At 27.5% G+C, this 20,913-nt stretch overlaps 1 protein-coding gene across 1 annotated transcript in view; it reads left to right on the top strand.

The window, feature by feature from the left end:
• LOC100199281 (trifunctional purine biosynthetic protein adenosine-3) overlaps positions 1–19,860 on the top strand; it is a 53,618-nt gene extending 33,758 nt beyond the window's left edge. Inside the window, exons 7-13 of the mRNA XM_065793983.1 lie at positions 6,658–6,862; positions 12,001–12,202; positions 12,598–12,939; positions 13,026–13,310; positions 18,147–18,397; positions 18,835–19,092; positions 19,607–19,860. Coding sequence (XP_065650055.1) covers positions 6,658–6,862; positions 12,001–12,202; positions 12,598–12,939; positions 13,026–13,310; positions 18,147–18,397; positions 18,835–19,092; positions 19,607–19,789 — 1,726 coding nt within the window. The 3' untranslated portion in view covers positions 19,790–19,860. The remainder of the gene's footprint in view (positions 1–6,657; positions 6,863–12,000; positions 12,203–12,597; positions 12,940–13,025; positions 13,311–18,146; positions 18,398–18,834; positions 19,093–19,606) is intronic.
• The last annotated feature ends 1,053 nt before the right edge of the window (positions 19,861–20,913 follow it).

Here is a 20,913-nt window from a genome sequence, read left to right as displayed (position 1 = left end):
CACATTGCTGTTGATATTCTTATACTGATGAATGGGAACACTCTTACTGAGTCCTTTACATCTTCTCAGTACTTAACATCTTCTCAGATTATCTTTTACTAATGAATTTCTATGGAAACCATATATACAATCCCTTGCAAAGTTAGCATCTTCTAATGTTGCCTCTCTGTATTGTCATTTTTCTGATTCCATTCTCTATAAATCTCTTATTTGTTCTTTTATACTTCTAATAATGCTTTTATGCTTTTAGACAAAATTCAAAAACACATTGTAAAAGAAGATGAATCTGTTCTAGCTGTTAAACTTGAGCCTCTCTCTGATTGCACCTCTTGAGCCTCTCTCTGATTGAGCCTCTCTCTGATTGTCTTAAGATTGCACCTCTTGTTTTTTTCTGCAAATATTACCATGGCTGCTGCTCAAGTGAGGTATTATCACTTGTTCAATCACTATCATAACTTATTCTATCAACCAAACCTCAATCTTGCATGTTTGTCATTTAACTATGCTTAAAAACATATATTCATGTATTTTTTCCCTCTAAATTTGGTGCTTTGAAATTCTCTCTTGTCTTTTCCTGAATCATAAAATTTATGATTTTTATTTTACAAAATTACTTTTTTTTGTTCTATGGTAAAAGTTGAAAAAGAATCTTCATAAAACATTAAACCAGTTTTTTACAACATGCTCACTATAGGGTGTCCCAAAAAAACAACTTTTTTTGAAAATGGTGTTCTTACCCCTATATGTTCAGTTTGCTTACACTTTACTCACGGAAGATAAAACAAAACAAAAAAATTTTCTAAAATGTTGAACTATATGTATAAAAAAATATTTTATTTTTATATTTTATGTTTTTATCTCATATCTTTTGATTCTTTAGTTGTAAGGCTATACAAAGTTTGAAATTTAGAAATTTTAAAATTCTATTTAGGTATATTTAAAGTCTAAGTTTTATTTTAAATAAGTTTTATTTAAAAATTTTATGATCAAATTCTAAAAATTCTATATTTATAATCATTAAGTTATAATCTATTACCTTGGGAATGATATTTTTCAGAAAAGTGTTTTTCTTATTTTTTATCAATAAATCATCTTTTTGTATTGTTTTTTTTATACCAAGATATTTGCTCTTCATCATTTTTAAATAATTCAAAAAAGTTTCAATCTATAATTCTAAAAGTTTGATAACAGTACTGAAATAAATATTTAAATTTTATTCAAAATATTAAGAAATTTCTTTTTTTTTTTTATCAAAAAACAAGCAAAATATAAATATTAACAAACTATTATCAGGAAATGAAATACAAGCAAAACATAAATATTAACAAACTATTATCAGGAAATGAAATACAAGCAAAACATAAATATTAACAAACTATTATCAGGAAATGAAATACAAGCAAAACATAAATATTAACAAACTATTACCAGGAAATGAAATACAAGCAAAACATAAATATTAACAAATTATTATCAGGAAATGAAATACAAGCAAAACATAAATATTAACAAACTATTATCAGAAAATGAAATACAAGCAAAACATAAATATTAACAAACTATTATCAGGAAATGAAATGACATTCAAAAATTATTTTAACCAGGGTCGGCCAATTTAATTCAAGTGAGGTTTTCATCAAGGTTAATGATTTAAATCAAAAGAAATTTTTAGTTAAAGTTATATTAGTAACTAAAATAAAGTAATATAAATAATAAGTTAAATATAAGATATTATGTATTTATATAAAATCTAAATATAATGATACATAATATCAGTAAAAAAATGCAACTATTAATATTACCAGTACCAACATTTAGCACAACTAGAGCAGAAAAAACAGATTGAAGCTTTTGAATAAAATATTTTTTATGTTTAAATTTAACTATTTAATAGGCAACAGCAATAAAAGCAGGTTCAAAATATTGTGAGTTTAAAGCAAGTACAAATAAATACACGCTAAACAGCAATGTATACAGCTGTATACCTGTATATGTACAACTCTATTCCTGTTTTATCATTTGTTTCTAACCAGAATCTTCTCTCTGAATTGTTCCTGATTTTTCTTCTTCTTAAAAAACATTCACAATAATTTTTAGGAAGCCTCCTCTATTATCTATAGAAAACAAATCATTAAAATCAGGTTTTTAATTTATTTTAGGCTCTTTAATAAATAATTTTATGCTTTATCCTCCAAGCTCCAAATCCTGATCTTCTGCTGATCTTCTTATGCCTAAAGATTTTATGGTGCCCTGTTTCTGGTGTATCACAGATGCAAAGCAGAATTGACAAATTCTGGTCGATTCTGGTCTGGGTGTTTGACTAACTGAAATGCTAAATTAATTACAATAATCATTCTTGCAATCTGCTCGTCAAGTTTGATTCAAACTAGTATATTGATTTTGGCTTTCATTAATATTTTTCGGTGTTGTATACTGTTGCTATTCTGCTTTACTGTGAAAAATGTACTTAAAGAGCATGACACAATAAGCACGTAAATTTTGCCTCCAGAAAATTGCCTCTTAATATCAAAATTTCACTTTTTAACCAATTTATTACTATATATCACCTTGAAATCTACTGGAATGACATGGAAGAAATTCAGAAAAAATTCTAAAAAAATTTGATAATGTTCGAGAAAAATTGTTTAAATAGTCTTATAATTGTTTTTAAAAAAAAAATTCAGACTTATCTTTTTTTGGTTGATGTATAAATTTATACATCAACCAAAAAAAGAATACACAAACTAATAAAAAGTATTATAAATGACTTTAAATAAACTTTTTTTAAATTCTCCTAATATAAAAAATTTCAATTAAAACCAACATCAAACCAACGCAACAAACTGTATTTTTATCTTTTTTAAGACATGATTATTGCCTAACTTGGAACCTTCAATAGTTTAAAATATTTAATAATATGTAATTAGTTTTTTGATTGCTAAATGTTAAATGGCAAAAAAATATGCTTGATATTTGTATTGTGCTTGCTGTAATGTTCGTTTAGAACTAAAACAGTTTAGTTAAGAAAAATAATAAAATCTGTAAGAAATGCCTAAACACTTTACAACAAAATAAGTAAAAAAAAATAATAATGATGAAGAATCTATAAACAATGATTCAACTAATACCGGGAATCCTGATAGTGCATTTTCATTTCCAGTAAATGATTTAGCATTTTCAGCTTAATGTGTGATAGACAACAAAGATAATTCTAGAGTTAAAGAAACAACTTTGACAAAAAATGCAATCCTGATGATGAATCAATATTTTTAGTTTTTTTTCTTTATCATTATCTTTATCGTTATCTTTTTCGTTATCGATTGGTAGAGCTAATATAAAACTCAAAAAAAAAAAGAAAAGAAGAGGTTAAAAAAGAGGTTAAAAAGAGGAAAGAAAAAAAAAGAGGTTAAAAATCTTTTCAAAACAATGGGTAATTCTGTACTTTGCTTTTTTATCATTTCATGGATAAAACAACTTTGATTGAGTATAAATATCTCAGAATAACTGAATTTACAAGGGAGCAATTTATTGGATCCTTAATTTGATTAAAGTCGGTTACTTCAACAAGTCACTTACCTTTGATTTTATTCCAAACAATCTAAGCGTGAACCACATCCAAAGAAATGAATTATTAAAAAACAATAGCCTTATTGCTAAAGAGATTTTTCAATTAAGTGATGATCAATTTATATTAATAGCAGATGGAACTTACTGCTATTGTCAAAAGAGTAGCAATGGTAAACCTGGTAAAGCCATTTGTGATATGTTCTTTTGACGGGTATATCTTAGTTTATAGCCTTTTTGAAAGAACAGAAAATGACACAGCTATATTAAGTGAGATTCTAATCAAGGACCAAAGCTTATGTTCTTTAATTCAACCAAACTGTGTCATTATATTGGATCACATATTCCGTGATTGAATTGAAGAGCCTAAGAAAGATTATAAACTTGATCCAAAAATCCCAGTTTGCCTTGAAAAGACTAGAAACAGTTAACAATTTTGAAAGCAAATCAATCATGCTTTGTTACAAAGGCTTGATGGGTTATCGAAGTTATCATTAGCTTTCTTAAGCAATCGTTTCGATAAATAAGTGTTGCAACATAAACATCATTCATATGCTAGATTATTACTGGATTTCTGCAGCGTTGATTAATAAATATTTTGGAAGATCTCTCTCTTGACAACATGACAACAAAGTAGAAATCATTAGAATTATGAGAGTCTTAACAAAGTGAACTTACTCGAAACATTAGTTAAAGAAATAAAGCTTCAAGGTATAAGTGCCTATACTAAATTGGAATCCCAAGATACTAAAATTTTCCAGTACTTGATCAAACCACAATACAAACCTATATAACTATAGGTTCCTATCAACTTAGGCAAAGCCTTAGTTATATATTAGAGCATCTTAACAAAGGAAAATACGAGTTAAGACTTAATGGAACAATGAATTCAACCCAATGTTCTAAAATAATAAACGTAGATGTCTTGTCTAGGCACAGTAAAATGACTTAGTACATGATATACATTAAGTACTTACCCAACATCAATGATCAATTTGGCTTTTGGTTTTTGGTATTGTACCTGTAAAACAGGAATGCGTGCTGATGTTTGCTGTAGTCATATAGCAAGCGTTATTTTGTTTCTTTCAAGCGCCAAAAGGAGAATCAAAGGATTCAAAAGTCCAGCTGGTTCAATGTTGTCTGTTTTTCCAAAGTTGGCTGTATTGAAGAGAAGTGGCGATAGGAATGAAGATGATAAACAAGTCTGCGAAAAGAAAAATAAAAAAAAAATAGCAAAAGGTCAAAACTTGGTTGAGTGAGTCAGAAATAGATAAAGTTAAAAACTCTGACAAAGAGAATACTTTTCCAGATGATTTCTTACAGATACTGTCATTACCAAAGTAATTTAAAACTTTTCACCTAATAAAAACAACAACCTAGAATAGTTTTTCTCAAAAGTGCCTAAATGGGGATCCAAACGTACAATGTCTTCGTAGTAAGAAAAGTAAGTTTTAGAAAAAAACACAGTCAATAAATTGTTTTGACAAACATTTATGAGAATTAAGTCAAAGCCTCACAAATATTGACTTAACTTTAACAACTTTAAATTAAACACTTATTAATACAAAAAAATATTTTCCTAGAATTGAATTATCAAGATTTTTTACAAAAGAACAAATAAATTGTGAATGAATTTAATTATCATGTGTATTTTCAAAAAAACAAATAAATTATGAATGAATTTATTTATCAAGAGCAACCCTTAGAATTAGGGTCGGCATTCAGCAATGCCGACCTAACTTCTGACCTAAAAGTGTTTGAGGTCCGCAAAAAAATTGCTGACCTCGTTTCTATGTTTTATGGTAACCTCTTTGTGTCAAATTTTTTTTGCTGATCTCTAACAGTTTGAGGTTGGCAATTTATTGCCATCCTCAATTTTTCTAATTCCGAGGGTTGCAAAAGTGTTTTTAAAAGAACAAATGAGTTAAAAATTAATTTAGTGCATTGGTTTAGAAAATTCTGAAACTATTTACAAAGATCAACTTCTGGCTTTTCAAATATTAATAAATATTATACGGAATTTTTATCAATGAATTGCTAGTCAGAATCCGGAAGAAATAACAGATGTATAAATTTTTGTAAATAAAAAGTTAGTATTGAACATTATTTGCTATTAGCAGAATTTACTGTCCAGCTGTGAAATAGCAAAAAGATACAAAACGTCTTTTTATTTGTGCAAAAGTATTTTTACGTTTGCATTTGCATCACTGTTATCAGAGTTAAAATATTCAAATACAAAAAAAAAAAAAAATCAATAGAGTATTAAGATTGACAACACTCTGACAGAGCTTTAAGGCTTATTCTTGATGATAAAACTAGACTTTTTACTAATGTCTGGTAAGAAATTTTATGCTGACATTAACCTTGGAGCTGTCACTAATAAATATATACAAATAAAAAGTTTGAATTTGATTTGGCAAGTAATTAGTAGCTGTAGCAAAGAATTCAAAGCTTTTGTAATTTAAAAGATGATGAACCCTAAATTCTATAAGAAAAATGCCTGGATAAGTGTCTCTTGCCTTTTGGGATAAAGTTCTCTATAATATTGTGAAAAATATTATGGGCAAAAGTTTTTGTGCTGGTTATATGGTTTAAAGTTATATGCTTATCAAGTTATATGGTTTAAAGTTATATGCTGTATCAAGGTTATTGATGCTTAAAGAAAAGAGATTGAGTAGTTTAAACAAAAACATTCAAAATAAATGAGTGTTGTATAATATATAACATATAAAAACAAATATTTTATATAATATATGATGTAAAAATAAGTATTTTATATAAGATATAATGTAACAATAAGTTAATCAAGTATTTTTTGTGTTGTTGCTTAAAGCTCTTAAAGTTATATTAGTTTTCTTGTTGATATATGACAATGTGTTATTGCAAAGAAGGCAGCAGCTTGATAAGAAAACTTATCGTATTGGAGTACCTTAAAGGTAAAACACAAAAGCATACACAAGTTTACTATTTCGTTATAACAATTCACCCATCTTAATTTATTACTAATATATCTGATTCATCATAATAGTCAACAATTGTTATTTAAAAAAATTTATTTAGTTTGGATTAACTTATTAAAAAGTTTTTGTTTAGTGATCTAAGTTATCTTGATTCTGGTGTTAACATTGATGCTGGTTCCACACTGGTTGAATGTATTAGTCCTTTGGCTAAAAGTACTTCGCGAACTGGTTGTGTTGGTAGTCTAGGAGGTTTTGGTGCATTGTTTGATTTAAAAGCAATTGGTTTGTCTGATCCTATTTTAGTTTCGGGTACTGATGGTGTTGGAACAAAACTTATGGTAATAAAGTTACATGTTTTTTCAAATAGTTTCACACTTTTGTAGGGGTGGGATTTGCTACAATTTTGTTAATACCCTGAACTTTTTAATAGCATCATAATATATCACAGAAAAAAATTATTTAAAAAAAAGGGTTTCTTGAATTTACTAAAAATACTTAATGAAATTTTTACAAAGATCTTTTATTCGTTGCAATCAGTGTAAGAGCAACAATCCTTGGTCATCCTTGCTCTTAAATAAAATTTTATGTTTTGAAAATAACAACTTTTTAAATTAGTACTTAACAATTAATATTATTATTAGGTTACATTTCAAATAATTAATACTTAACTTGTGGTCGGTGAATTCATTGTTTTCATTTCATTCATTTTTATTTAATGTCTTAAGAATTTTTTGTGGAGTAAAACTTTTTTTCATTAACAAAAATAGTGCAAAAATTAAATTTTTGCATGTTTTTGTAATTTATTTTTTATTTTTTATAATTCACCTCCCCAAGGCCAAGAAGACCACTACAGATGAGGAGACTACTTGTGGTTATAACCCTCTCTCAACTCACTAACTCCGAAACACGAACCTTGACAAACAAGGCTGCTGCGTGGAGAAACAAGTTGAGCCCAGTACTACCAGGGACGTTGCGGGAATTATATCTACAATGTAGATTCTACATGCTTACTTACATGCATATATAATTACTATATCATAGTAACATGACTCAATGAGTCATGTTACTATGATATAGTAACATGTTCAATTTGCAAAAATTTTTGAATTAAAGAAGTTTGAATTAAAAGAGTTTAACTGTTAACTATTGCATAACAATTAATAAATAGTATTGAAAATGAAAGGTTTGCCACATAAACCATATCTTATTTTATACATCTGTAACTGTTAGTTGCCACATTTTGTTCTTAAGCTAAATCATTTTTTAAGGATGAAACTGTTTTAATAAATCTATTTTTTTAACTGCTTTTTTATAAATAATTTTAAAATGTCTTTTTTTTTTTGCTATTAGTAATGGTTTCAAACTGCATATAAATGTAGTCTAAAAAGCATACATAAAACTTTACTTTTTACCTAAAACATTTGTTACCTAAATTTATTTTTATTAATGATAATATGTGTGTTTATAAGGTATAAAAAACCGTTATGTCTGCCATGTTAAACAAAAAATAAAAATTTATAAGTTAAAATATGAGAAGTTTCTTGATCATTAAAACAATTTCCTCATGAAAAGTTAAAAATTCTGAGTTATTCAAAATTAGGATATTGCTAATATTTACTTGGATAAATTTTTATCTTAAACAACATTAGTTATTTTAATGTGTCACTTATTTTAAAATTTAAGAAAATGTATTAGATATTTTTTTTAAATAAAGCTCATAAAGTTGAGTAAATTTTCCTGTCCAATTTTTTTTCTTGTCCAATTTTATTACAATGTGTTATTGACAAACAAGATTCATAAATATGAAATAAATATGAAAAAGAAGAATATAATATTATTTTTATTACTCATGTTACATAATAAATAAATAAAAAATAAATGCTGAAAGTAAGTAAATTGAAACGATGTATCTACAATGATACTCATTGTAGATACATAATTGTAGATACTCATTGTAGATACATAATTTTAAACAATGCAAAAGATTTTTTACAAGTGGGCTCCTTCATCTAAAAATTGCACACAAGAAAATGGATTTTAACATGAAGTGTCCACATAAGGACATTGTAAAATAGAATTGTGCAAAGTAAAATCACATAAAATGTTCTGGAAATCGTGTTAAAGGTAGCAGCGGTGGATGGTTTCTCCATAAATGATATACAAAAAGTGGATTTATTGGAAAACCATATCTGAAAAAGGCATACTATTCTAAAAAATTCAATCCATGTTATGAATTTGATAAAAAAGCAATATGAATTACCCAAGCTAAATGTGTTTTGGAAACAACAGCAGAAATATCTAGGTGTTGATTTTCTCTATTATTAGATAAATATACATTTTTAAAAAATCAGCATTATTTAGATGAGGCTGCAAGCAAGCTCAAATTATTTAGATTTTAACAAAAAATAAAGAAAAAATCTAAATAAAAAGGAAAGTGATTGACAGAAGACTCTTAAAGAAAACTATAAAATGTATGTGCCAGGGAAAGGTCAAGATGGGAGGAAATTCTAAAAACGAGATAGTTAAAATATTTTTGAACATGATGGTACAGAAGGCTGAAAAGACTTATAGGTTGAGAATCAGAAGTATAAATATGACAAGCACATAAAAAGAAATTTAACAGATGCTAACTTTGTAATAGATTGTATACATGGTTTCCATGAGAGGTCAGTGTTTAATAATAGCCTGAGATGACGTATATTAGCCAACGCAGTAAGAGTTTTGCTACTTATCACAATAAAAAACATCAACAGTGCTGTGATTTAATAAACAACTAAGTACCCCAGTAGTTACTGGATATGAATAGTGTTATTCATCTATGACAACTTTGATACTGCAATTAGAAAGTGATGGTTAAATAATTACACCATTTAGTGCAAGCTAATGGAGTAGACCAGCATGCCAGAAATATTGAAAGCCTTTGATATATCAAAAACAGAAGAAGCCTTACTGTATCCATACAATGCACGATGCTTCCATACAAATGCACCTTTCTGTTAAAATGGTTAACAAGTCTACAATAGAATGAATTAATTAACATCTGTATTGATAGTCAAAAAAGTTGTTGAAGATATTAGATGTTTTTTAATTAAAGATCCAATTAATAAGCACTTTACTAGTAAAAAGATTGGACCAGAGTTAGAGAGGTTTCAGCAATCTCCAGAGTTTTAAAAAAATAGGACCACAGATGCCATTTTTAGTAGGCAGAAAACAAGGTTCTGTTAAGCACTTCTTAAATAATTAAGAGAGTAATAAACTGAGAACTGAAAGAGATAATAAGTGAGTACTGAGAACTGAGAGAAGGTCAGATTCGTGAAATGAGAACTGAGAGAGGATCAGATACATGTTTGAGAGGAGGAATGTTAGACTTTATCGATGGTATTGTTTCTCCACCTGTTTCTAACACCTAGCTTCTGAGATAAAGTATGATGATAAGTCTTCTGACAATAATGGACTTTAATGTAAGACAGTACATTTTTGCATCAATTTCTTGCAATAATAAAAAGATATTTGTTCCGAAGAGTTGTTCTAATGGAAAAAATTATAAAAAGTGATTATGATCATTGAGTCTAGCCTCATTTTATATCATGGTTTACTCCAAGAAGGAGTAAACCATGGGATAAAATGAGGCTAGACTCAAAACTAACTAGAAAAAATAAAATCTTCTATGTCTGGCTGAAACCAGGAGATTATAAAGAAGGCACAATATTAGACAGAGAAGCAAAAGACATTAGCCCAAGGACTATCACAAAAAAAAGAATATATGAAATTTACATTTATGAGCATGTGCAATATTTTGTTACTCTTTCAAGCTTGTAAAAAATTTTTTATCAGCAATGTTTGGAAACCCAAGAATGGATTTAATAAGTTGATCACTTTCTTTTGAAAAAATTGAAGAACACAGAAATACTAATTTAGTAAGTTTGGATGCGAGCAAAACTTCAGCAAATGTTGAAATATTTCATGTTTTCATAGTAAAAGCAGGATTTCAGAAGTTTATAATAATTGTTCATAAACAAATAAATAAAAACAGAGTTTTTATTTATTTATTTATGAATATCAAAAAAGAGTAAAATTATGACCCATGTGTCAATTCAAAAAGAAACTGAATTGAAAATTCGAAAAAAAACATATGCTTATGGCGAAAGTTAATCCATAAATTAACGGTTTATCAGGACGGTGCTCTACGCGATTATTTTATATATGATAATGGGCTGGAAAAAATAATAAATATTACAAAATAAAATAACTAAAATAAAATAAAAAATAAAATAAAAAACAAAATTATTAACTAATAAAAGTATAAATAAAAAAAAAAATATTAAAAAAGAATTAAAGCAATGCAAAAACAAAATAAAGACAAAGTACCTCAATATGCATATATATGTGTGTACATATATATGTGTACATATATATATGTGTGTACATATATATATGTGTGTACATATATATATGTGTGTACATATATATATGTGTGTACATATATATATGTGTGTACATATATATATGTGTGTACATATATATGTGTGTACATATATATATATATATATATATATATATATATATATATATATATATATATATATATATATATATATATATATATATAAAATTATTTATTAAATATTTATTACATTAATTATTTACTCAATTTGTTTCTTTTAAATTAGTATAAATTATAATTATTATTGCTCTTCTATTAGTCTTTATTTAGACAAACAAATTAGTTACGACAATTGTGTCAATCTGTTTAGAAATTGTTAAGTATTACATGCTGCTTGGGGTTTTGAAGAAGGTTTTGATCCAATTTAGATAATTGTCATTTATACCATGCATTTCAAGTTTTTGGCGGCATTCTAATATGCAAAACTTCATCAAATGCTTTCGCAAAGTTGAAAAAAAGTTAGACCAACTGGTTTTTTTTTGTGATTTGTGATAGAGTTTTCTTTACATGTGTACCATACCTAATAACAGTGGGTTACCTCCTATCATGAACTTAGAATAGTAACCTAAGAGGGTTTCCACCCTTAATAAAAGTAGATTACCTCTAATAATACCCTAGTTACACAGGAACTAAAAAGTTTTAAATATGTTTTTTATGGTTAAATAAAATAAAACAAAAATTTATTTAAAGAAATATTTAAAATATATATATATATATATGTATGTATGTATGTATGTATGTATGTATGTATGTATGTATGTATGTATGTATGTATGTATGTATGTATGTATGTATGTATGTATGTATGTATGTATGTATATATATATACATATATATATATATATATATATATATATTAAAAATCTTAAAACAAATTAAAAGTAATTCAAGTTAGTAGACATAATATAGTGAATGAAAATATATGAAAATTTATTTTATAATGAAAAGAATAATTATATGTTAAATTATTTTTAGGAAAAAATATAAGGTATAAAGTTTTGTAAGGCTTAGTATAAATAAAATTATTTGTAGATAGCTCAGAAATGCAGAGATCATGAAAGAGTTGGTATAGATCTTGTTGCCATGTGTGTTAATGACATTCTTGCACATGGAGCTGAGCCTTTATTTTTTTTGGATTATTATGCATGTGGAAAACTTATATGTGAAGATGCAGTTAAAGTTATTTCTGGAATTTCCGAAGGATGTAAACAAGCAGGATGTGCTCTTGTTGGAGGTTTTTAATTTTGATGTGCTTAAATTGTACTTAAATTTACAATTGTAAAATAAAAATATAATTGTAATGGAAAATATAAAAATATGAAATAATTAATAAATCTTATGGCAGTGTGATGAACTAATGGCTGTGTAACTGACTGTTAGTGGCTGTGTGTGTGTGTGTGTGTGTGTGTGTGTGTGTGTGTGTGTGTGTGTGTGTGTGTGTGTGTGTGATGATTGTACTTTTATTATGTACATCAACTTTTAGTTTTTTTAAAGTTTTACTTTTTATTTGCTCAATTTTATCTTTATATTTTATTAAAAGATTTGATTATAGTTTATTATAAAATAATTTTTACTCAACTTAAAAAAATAGAATAGTATGCATAATAAATAATATGCATAATATTCAAGGTGAAACAGCAGAAATGCCTGGTATGTATAAGAATGAAGAATATGATATAGCTGGTTTTGCTGTTGGAGTAGTTGAAAGAACAAAATTGTTGCCAAAAATAGAGAACATTAAAGTTGGCAATTCTGTTATTGGTTTATCATCATCAGGCATTCACAGCAATGGCTTTAGTCTTGTTAGAAAGATTGTTGATCTAAATGGACTCAATTTTATGGATAAATGTCCATTTTTGTCAGAAGATATTAGTTTAGGAAGAGCTCTTTTGACTCCAACTAAGATTTATATAAAAGCTGTTTTGCCTTTAATTAAACAAGAGCTTGTTCTTGCATTTGCTCATATCACAGGTTAGTTTTAAATACATATTAATGACGTGTGTCCATTTCACAGGTTGTTTTTAAGTAAATACAAATGACATATTATACTTTTTTAGGTGGTGGTCTTTTGGAAAATATTCCAAGAGTTCTTCCACCTGAAGTTTGTTGCAAGCTAGATGCAAGTTTGTGGCCTATTCCTCCGGTGTTTGGATGGCTATCTGAAATGAGCAAAATAGACAGCAATGAGATGATGCGTACATTTAACTGTGGTTTGGGTGCCATACTAATTGTTGAAAAAAAGTATGAGGATATTGTTTTAGCAAGTTTGAACAATGCTGGAGAATCTGCTTACCTAGTTGGTACACTATCAAATAGGGAAAAAAAGCAAGTTGAAGTTGAAGGTATATAAAGATTCCTAATATATAAATTGTAATAAATTTTGTATTATTGTTTTTAAATTTCTAATATAGTGTATAGGAGAGACTGGAGCTAGTTTCTTCTGCTTTTACTTATAATTCTATAAATATTAAATTGTAGTCTTGACGAGTACAAATTTTGGTAAAATTTTCAAATTGCATTCCTAATTAAAAAAACTTGTGCCAACTCACCCCTGGGTAAGTTTGTGCTAACTATAAGAAATACTATTTGAAATTTTTTTACTATTTGTTTTGGAAACATTTTTAAGTCAAAAATTTAAAATTACTTTAAAATTGAGTATTGATATTAATTAAAAATACTTAAAGTTAATAGCAAATGATATTTAGCATAATTAGCCAAAACAATTTTTTTCAAAAACCTTTTTTTCTAGGTATTCCCTAAATTGTAAAAAATAAATTATCTTAAAAAATTATCAAATTTAAAAATAAAAAAATAAAAAATTATTTCATAAAAATATTTTTAAATAAACAGCCTATAGATCCTAAAGAATGGCAAGTATTGAAAAAAAAAAGACTGCAAATTTTTTATACAATCTAATATTTTTCTTGTAAAAACAAAACAATGTTCCAAAAGTTATATTTTTGTCCAAAAAAAACATAAATTCCAATATCTTCTATGTGATCTTAATATCTAATATGTACAAGAGTGAATCCTTTCAATACTTTGGTAAAAAATGAAATCCTCAATTAGGTAGGTTCCGTGTAATTTTGGCAATTTTTGATGAAGATAAATGCAATTTATCAACTGTTAACTAGCCCCAGTCATCCCTATAGTATATTTAAAACCCTAAGCTAAGCTTCCAATTAAGAATATAATTTAATTTACTTTTTGACTCTCATATTGTAGAAACTCCTAAAGTACTTTTAAAGACTTATTTATTTATTTACTATATTTGTTATAAGTGTAATAATTGCTTGCAGTAAAATTGAATTTTGAGTTAAAATTCACAAGCCACTGCCAGCTTTAAGCTTCTCACAGAAGAGAGGTTTAAGATTGGCAGTCTGTTTTAAGTAATTCTTATGTAATCATAGTGTGATGACTTTTTATCAAGGCTTGAATATATAGTTGTGTTGTCAGCAAATAGAAAAAACTTAAGATGTAAGATTGTCAGGAAGTTCATTAATTTAGATGAGATAAAATATGGGATCAAGAATGAAATCTTATACCCCAGAAGTTACTGCACTAACACTGTTGTTAGATAAAAATGATTCAGTTGTCTCAAAAACTTTTCTAGATATGGAGCCACTCTATGGACTTCTCCATATCTAGAAATACACATAAGCTTAAGAAAAGCTTTTTTTTAGTTAAAAAAATGTCTGTCTTTCTAATCCGAAATTCTCAATTGATCTATGTACACTAAGGTAATGACTGAAAAAATTTGTGCAAAATTTATAAATTATTATTAGAGCTAATTCTAAATAAAAGTTCCTGCTCCAAGACACCTGACAGCATGGTAGGTGTCATATTTTACCGAAAATATTTTGTGATATATTTTGGGAGAAAAATATTTTGGGTAAAATATGATACCTACCGTGTTGTCGGTTGTCAAAAAAAGTGTTGGGTCTCAAAAAAAGTTTTAAGAGATTTCATAAATAACATTCTTTTTAAGTGTAACCTTCTTAAAAAAGATATTTTTAAAAAATGTTTTAAAAAGTGCCTTCTTTCAATTTTAGTTTTAATGATAGTATTTTTTACAATAAATTTGAAAAAATTGATTTAATTCAAAAGCTTTAAATTTGTAACTTTTGAAATTATGCTTCTTTTGAGACCCAACTTGATTTACTTTTGGAGAGAAATATTTTTGGTAATATATGTCCCCCTCCCCTATTAGTCAGGTGTCTTGCAGGAACTTTTTATGAATTGAACAAAATAAATGTGATTTTCTTAATCAGTATTAAAATGTTCATTTACTCCTACTACAGGCCAAAAAATTATTTTTTTGTCATGTACACTCTACTGCGCATTATGGCTAGATAAATCAGTTGTAATATGAACACAATGTAGCCCTTATATCAATATAAATCAGTTGTATTATGAACAATATGCTGCACTCTAATGGCTAGATAAATCTGTCAATAAAACAAAAATAAAAACAGTAAAAACAACCAATAACAAATAAAAGCAAAAACACATTTAATTGAGCTTTTATGTCAATTCAAGTCTTGCAGCCAACCATTGTCACAACATCATAATATTGCTTCTCTTTCTCTTTTCTACAAATACTATAATGAGCACTGCTCTAAAGAGCTAGCGTCTCTTGTGCTACCTACTAAAATTCATTCTCGTGTTACTCATCATTCAATTAAATCCTTTTACTGTGACTGTTCCTAAGTGTTCCTAAAATTCTTATTTATCTAGTTTTTTTCCTTGAATATCTGTTCTTTGGAATTTACTCCCTTCTTATTTTCCTGATTCATATAATTTGCAATCTTTTAAGTTGTCTGTTAATTGTTATATTGCTTAATAAACTTCATCTTTTCTCTTCCAGTAACTTTTAACTCTAATAGTGGTTGCTTGCAGCCTTGTTGGAAGTTAAAAAAAAGTTGTAAAAAAAAAAAATAGTAACACAATATTTTTTTCTCATACAACAATAAGTGTATTTATATAAGTTTTTTGCGCTGATTTCAAATCTGAAAACCATTTTGCTTTATCACATTGCAAAAAATGGCTCTTAAACATTTTTTCAAAATAATCCATTATCTATAGTATATTCTATGCCATAATTTTATTGATCTTTGTTTTCATACTTTGTTTTCATAATTAATATTATTGACATGGCTACTCAAAAATGTTTGAATTCTTCTGATTTGTTTTGCTACATTTGTGGATTTTTTACCAATGGTGACCACTGGAAAATGAAAACCTCTTTATTAAAAAAAGCTTATGAACTTTATTTTGACTCTAAAGTTGGTGATGCAGAAAAACAGTGGACCTAATATCATTTGCCCCATTTGTGCAAATACCAATTCGTACTCTTTTCAGTCAAATGAGATTTCTCAGAGTGACAATGACAATCAAGGTAGTCCAGAAATATTAGCGATTCTGGTGATGACTACATTTCTGAAAGCAATGCAATTCATTTAGTAAATAGCGCAGAGTTTTCTGATCTTATATGTTAACTCTCTTTGACAAAAGGACAGACAGAGCTTCTTGGATTCTGACTGAAACAGTAGAATTTGTTAACACCTGATGTTAAAATATGTTTCGCTTCAGGTACAAGTAGCTTATGCAGTACTTTACATCAGATGATAATATCTGCTACTGTAATGATATTGACAATCTCATGGCATGTCTTGGTCACGAGCATGAAGTCAAAAACTGGCGTCTCTTTATCGATGCATCAAAAACTAGTCTAAAGTTAGTGCTGCTACATTACGGCAATGTGTTGCCATCCATTCCAGTTGCATACTCCACACAATTAAAAGAGACTTGTGACAACATCAGTAATGTTTTAATAAAAATAAAATATAATGATTACAAATGGAGAGTGTGTGGAGATTTAAAAGTCATTGCAATCCTCATGGATCTACAACTTGGATACACAAAATTCTGCTGCTTCCTCTGTGAATGGAATAGCCGAGATAGAGATGCATGCTATAAAAAAAAAAGATTTGGCTCATTAAGAGTTGTATGGAACCCAGTCAAAAAAATGTTTTGCATGAACCACTGTTTTAAAAAAAAGACATATTACCACCTTTACACATCAAGTTGGATCTGATAAAAAATTTCGTAAAACTTTGGGTAAAATGAGTGATGCCTTCATATATCTTCGTTCCATGTTTTCATGAATAAGTGATGCAGATCAGAAAAGTAATAGGTGATCAACATTTTTAAGATCTACTAAGTGGAAAAGATCTTGAGGCATGGCTAGCTTTTAAATCTGTTGTTGCCAACTTTTTGTGAAATAATAAATCTAGTAATTACATAAAAGTGATTAAACAGTGCATAGATGACTTGCAGAACATGGGATGGAAGATGTCTCTCAAAATTCATCTTGTTGATTCACATCTCAACTTTTTTCCAAAATATCTTGGCGAAGCCAGTGATGAGCATGGAGAGCGTTTCCATCAGGAAATTGCTTTGATGGAAACACGATACCAAGGATGATGGAGTAGTGCCATGCTAGCAGACTACTGCTGGTTGCTCTAATGGGATGCCCCAGAAGTAAAATACCATCGAAAGTCAATATGCAAAAAATTTAAACCTACTCAATAAACTTAATATTTGTTTTGAATCAAATTGTTAATGAGCAATGACAAAACTTTCTATTTATTTCTTTTTTTTTTAATAAAATGATATATTTTAAATAATAAATTTTTTAAAATATTTTTATTGATAATATGATAATATATCAGTATATTAATTTATTAAAGTGATCAATATTTCAATTCAATTTTTCTTAAAATTTTGATGTGATAGAACAAATAGATCACATATTTGAAATTTTTATGTTAAAATTTACAAGAAAAACATCCATTCACTAAAGAAAGTAAAAAAAAATTTTTTTTGTATGTCAGTGTAAAAAAATGTGTTTTGTTTTTTTAAAAAAAAAAATTTAATTTAATTTGTTTCCTCAATTATTTTAATGATTTTTTATGATAATACAAAAAATGATAACTAAGATATTTACTTAATATTAATTTAAAAGCTGTTTTTTTTTACTCTTTGTGGCATACTTAAGCATAACTGCGTATATTATATTTGATCCATAACATTGATATTGAAATTTAAAAAATGTTTTATAAAAATGCTTTGATTTATAAATGTTTAAAAAAATATTTTTTTAATTTCATTTGAAGGATTTGAAGCAGCTCTTCAGGCTTCTGTTCTGCAGACATCTTTAAATAAAGAAATTTCTCGAAAAGAATTTGTAGATGGACAAAAGCATATGAAAGTGGCTTGTCTGATTTCTGGATCTGGAACTAATCTTCAAGCGTTATTGCATCATTCTATTAAACGAGCAAGTTGTGCAAAAATAGTACTTGTCATCTCAAATGTCCCTAATGCTGAGGGTTTGTATAAAGCTCAAAGGGCTGGAATAAAAACAATGGTATTAAATATGATCTGTTTAGTCAAATTTCAAAATAAATCATCGAGGTTTTTTAGTAATAAATTTTTTAAAATTGAATCGATCACGTTTTTTATCATAAATTTTTTCAAAAGTTAAAACTGAATTGTCATAGATTTAGAAAAACAAAAAAAAAACTAAATTTCTTTGTAGTTTTTTAAAATTATTTTTTATTTGAAAATTTTAAAAATAATCTCACCATATTTTATCTAACCATTTTTATATTCACCATATCTCACAATATCATCATATATAATCTCATATATAATCTCATCATTTAATCTCATCATTTAATCTCATATATAATCTCATCATATATAATGTTGTATATTTGTATCATTATAGTATTTTCTTAATATTTTGATGTCGTATTGTTTGTCAAATTAATGGTCATTGACTAATATTACTTTATGTTAAAGGTCATCGATCACAAGCTTTATAAGAAGAGGATTGATTTCGACAATGCTTTACTAGAAATATTGAAAAAAGAAAGTATTGAACTTGTTTGTTTGGCAGGTTTTATGCGCATTTTAACTGGTGAGTTTGTGCGTTATTGGAGTGGGCGTTTAATTAACATACATCCCTCGTTGTTGCCTTCTTTTAAAGGAATGGATGCTCATAAACAAGTATTAGAATCTGGTGTTAGAGTTACAGGGTGCACAGTACATTTTGTTGAAGTGAGTTGATTTTAAGTGCAACGATTTACCTTTTAGTACAGTTATACTACAGATTATTTGGGTGGTGGGGGGTATAGGTGTTTCTTCATTATGTTCTTTTTTTAACATTTTATATTTACTGATGTTTTGCTTTGTGTCATTAATTTATTAAATTTAAATAGTTATTTGTGTTATAATTCATTAAATTAAAATAGTTATTTTTTGCATTTTTAAATATATAAAATTGATAATTGATAATAGATAATCTACCTGTGAAATTATCTACCTCTAAGGTAGATTATCTACCTCTAAGATAGGTTATCTATTTCTGAGGTAGATTAATTTAAAAAATACACTGTTGTTTATTTAAAAAAACATTTTCTTATCTTTTTACTCTTCTGTTTCTCATTCTTTCAACTTTTCTTTTTATTTTTAACTTCTTTTTTAAATTTGAAAGATAAAAATATAAATTTTATTTGCCTGTTGTATTAATTTTGTTTTAAACGCTAATTTATATTCTATATGAATTCTTTAGGAAGAGGTTGATTGTGGTGGTATTATTTCTCAAGGTGTTGTGCCCGTTGAAATCGGTGATACTATTGAAATTCTTCAAGACCGGGTTAAACGCAAAGAGTGGGAAATATACCCACTTGCAATGGAGATGATAGCAAGTAAAAAGGTTCAGCTGGTTGAAGGAAAAGTGGTGTTCTTGTACTAAGTCAATCTTTATAATGAGCTGTAAAGTATAAAACAATATGATATATAGAGAAAACAATTATATCACCAAAACTATCAAAGTAGTAGTTTTTAAAAATATTTTGGCGCTAACTTATTCTTTATAAGTAGAAACACAGTTTAATGTAGAAACACTTTCTACAAGTAACAGTCCGTTAACAGGCTGTAACTACTCCATTAACGGAGTCTACACATCGACTAAGTAAGATTTAGGCGCGGTTGATTTTACTATCAACATAAAGAATCATCAACTGAGGGTTGTGGTTTGGTCAGATAGGGGAGACCGGGGCTAGTTGGCTCGGTTTTTACTCTATGAGCTCTGTAGCCCTAACAGTACATTTTTTTAAAAATATTAAAGTGTAGTCTTAAAGAGTATGGATTAGGGTATCTTATAAAATTTGCATTCATTCACAAAAAAAAATTCTTGGGGCCTTTCCGGGCCCTCAAAAAAAAAAAATTTGCGCCAACTTACCCCACCACGGGGTAAGTTGGCGCAAACTATAAAAATGATTATTAAGTGCAAAATTAATAGAAATATTTTTAAAATTAATTTTTGCAACAATTTTATCCCAAAATTTAGTATTACTTTTAGCTGGTACCAAATATTAGTTTTTTTCCATAGTAAATGCTATGAGCCAACTTTTTTTAATAAACAGTCTAAAGATCCGGTAATCATGTAAAACGGCAGCTTTGAAAAAAAAGTCTGACGGGATATAGTAAATCAATTGTGACTGGAACTTTTACAATAATTTTTTTTTCATACAACTAAATATTTTCTTTGTAAAGTAAAAAGGAAGCGATGTTCTAAAAGTTACGTTTTTGTCCAAAAAACGCATAAATCTCAATATCTCCTGTGCGCATGCGCAAATCCTGACAATACTACAGTGAATGATGAAATGGTCAATAAGGAAGTTTCTGAGTAATTTTTGTCACTTTCTGATGAAAGGCTCTAAAGATAAACGCAGTTCGTCAACTTATCCCTGAGGCCAACTAGCCCCGGTCTCCCCTACTCTTTTAATAAAAAGCAAGTCTTCTCTAGATTTTAAACTTAAAAAAAAAAAAGGTTGCGTTACAAAATTGGAGACCCAGCCTTCGTAAAAATAGTCA

This window comes from Hydra vulgaris, chromosome 03 (genome assembly GCF_038396675.1).
Source record: "Hydra vulgaris chromosome 03, alternate assembly HydraT2T_AEP".
Taxonomy (NCBI): Eukaryota; Metazoa; Cnidaria; class Hydrozoa; order Anthoathecata; family Hydridae; genus Hydra; species Hydra vulgaris.
This window is presented reverse-complemented; position numbering and strand designations above follow the sequence as displayed.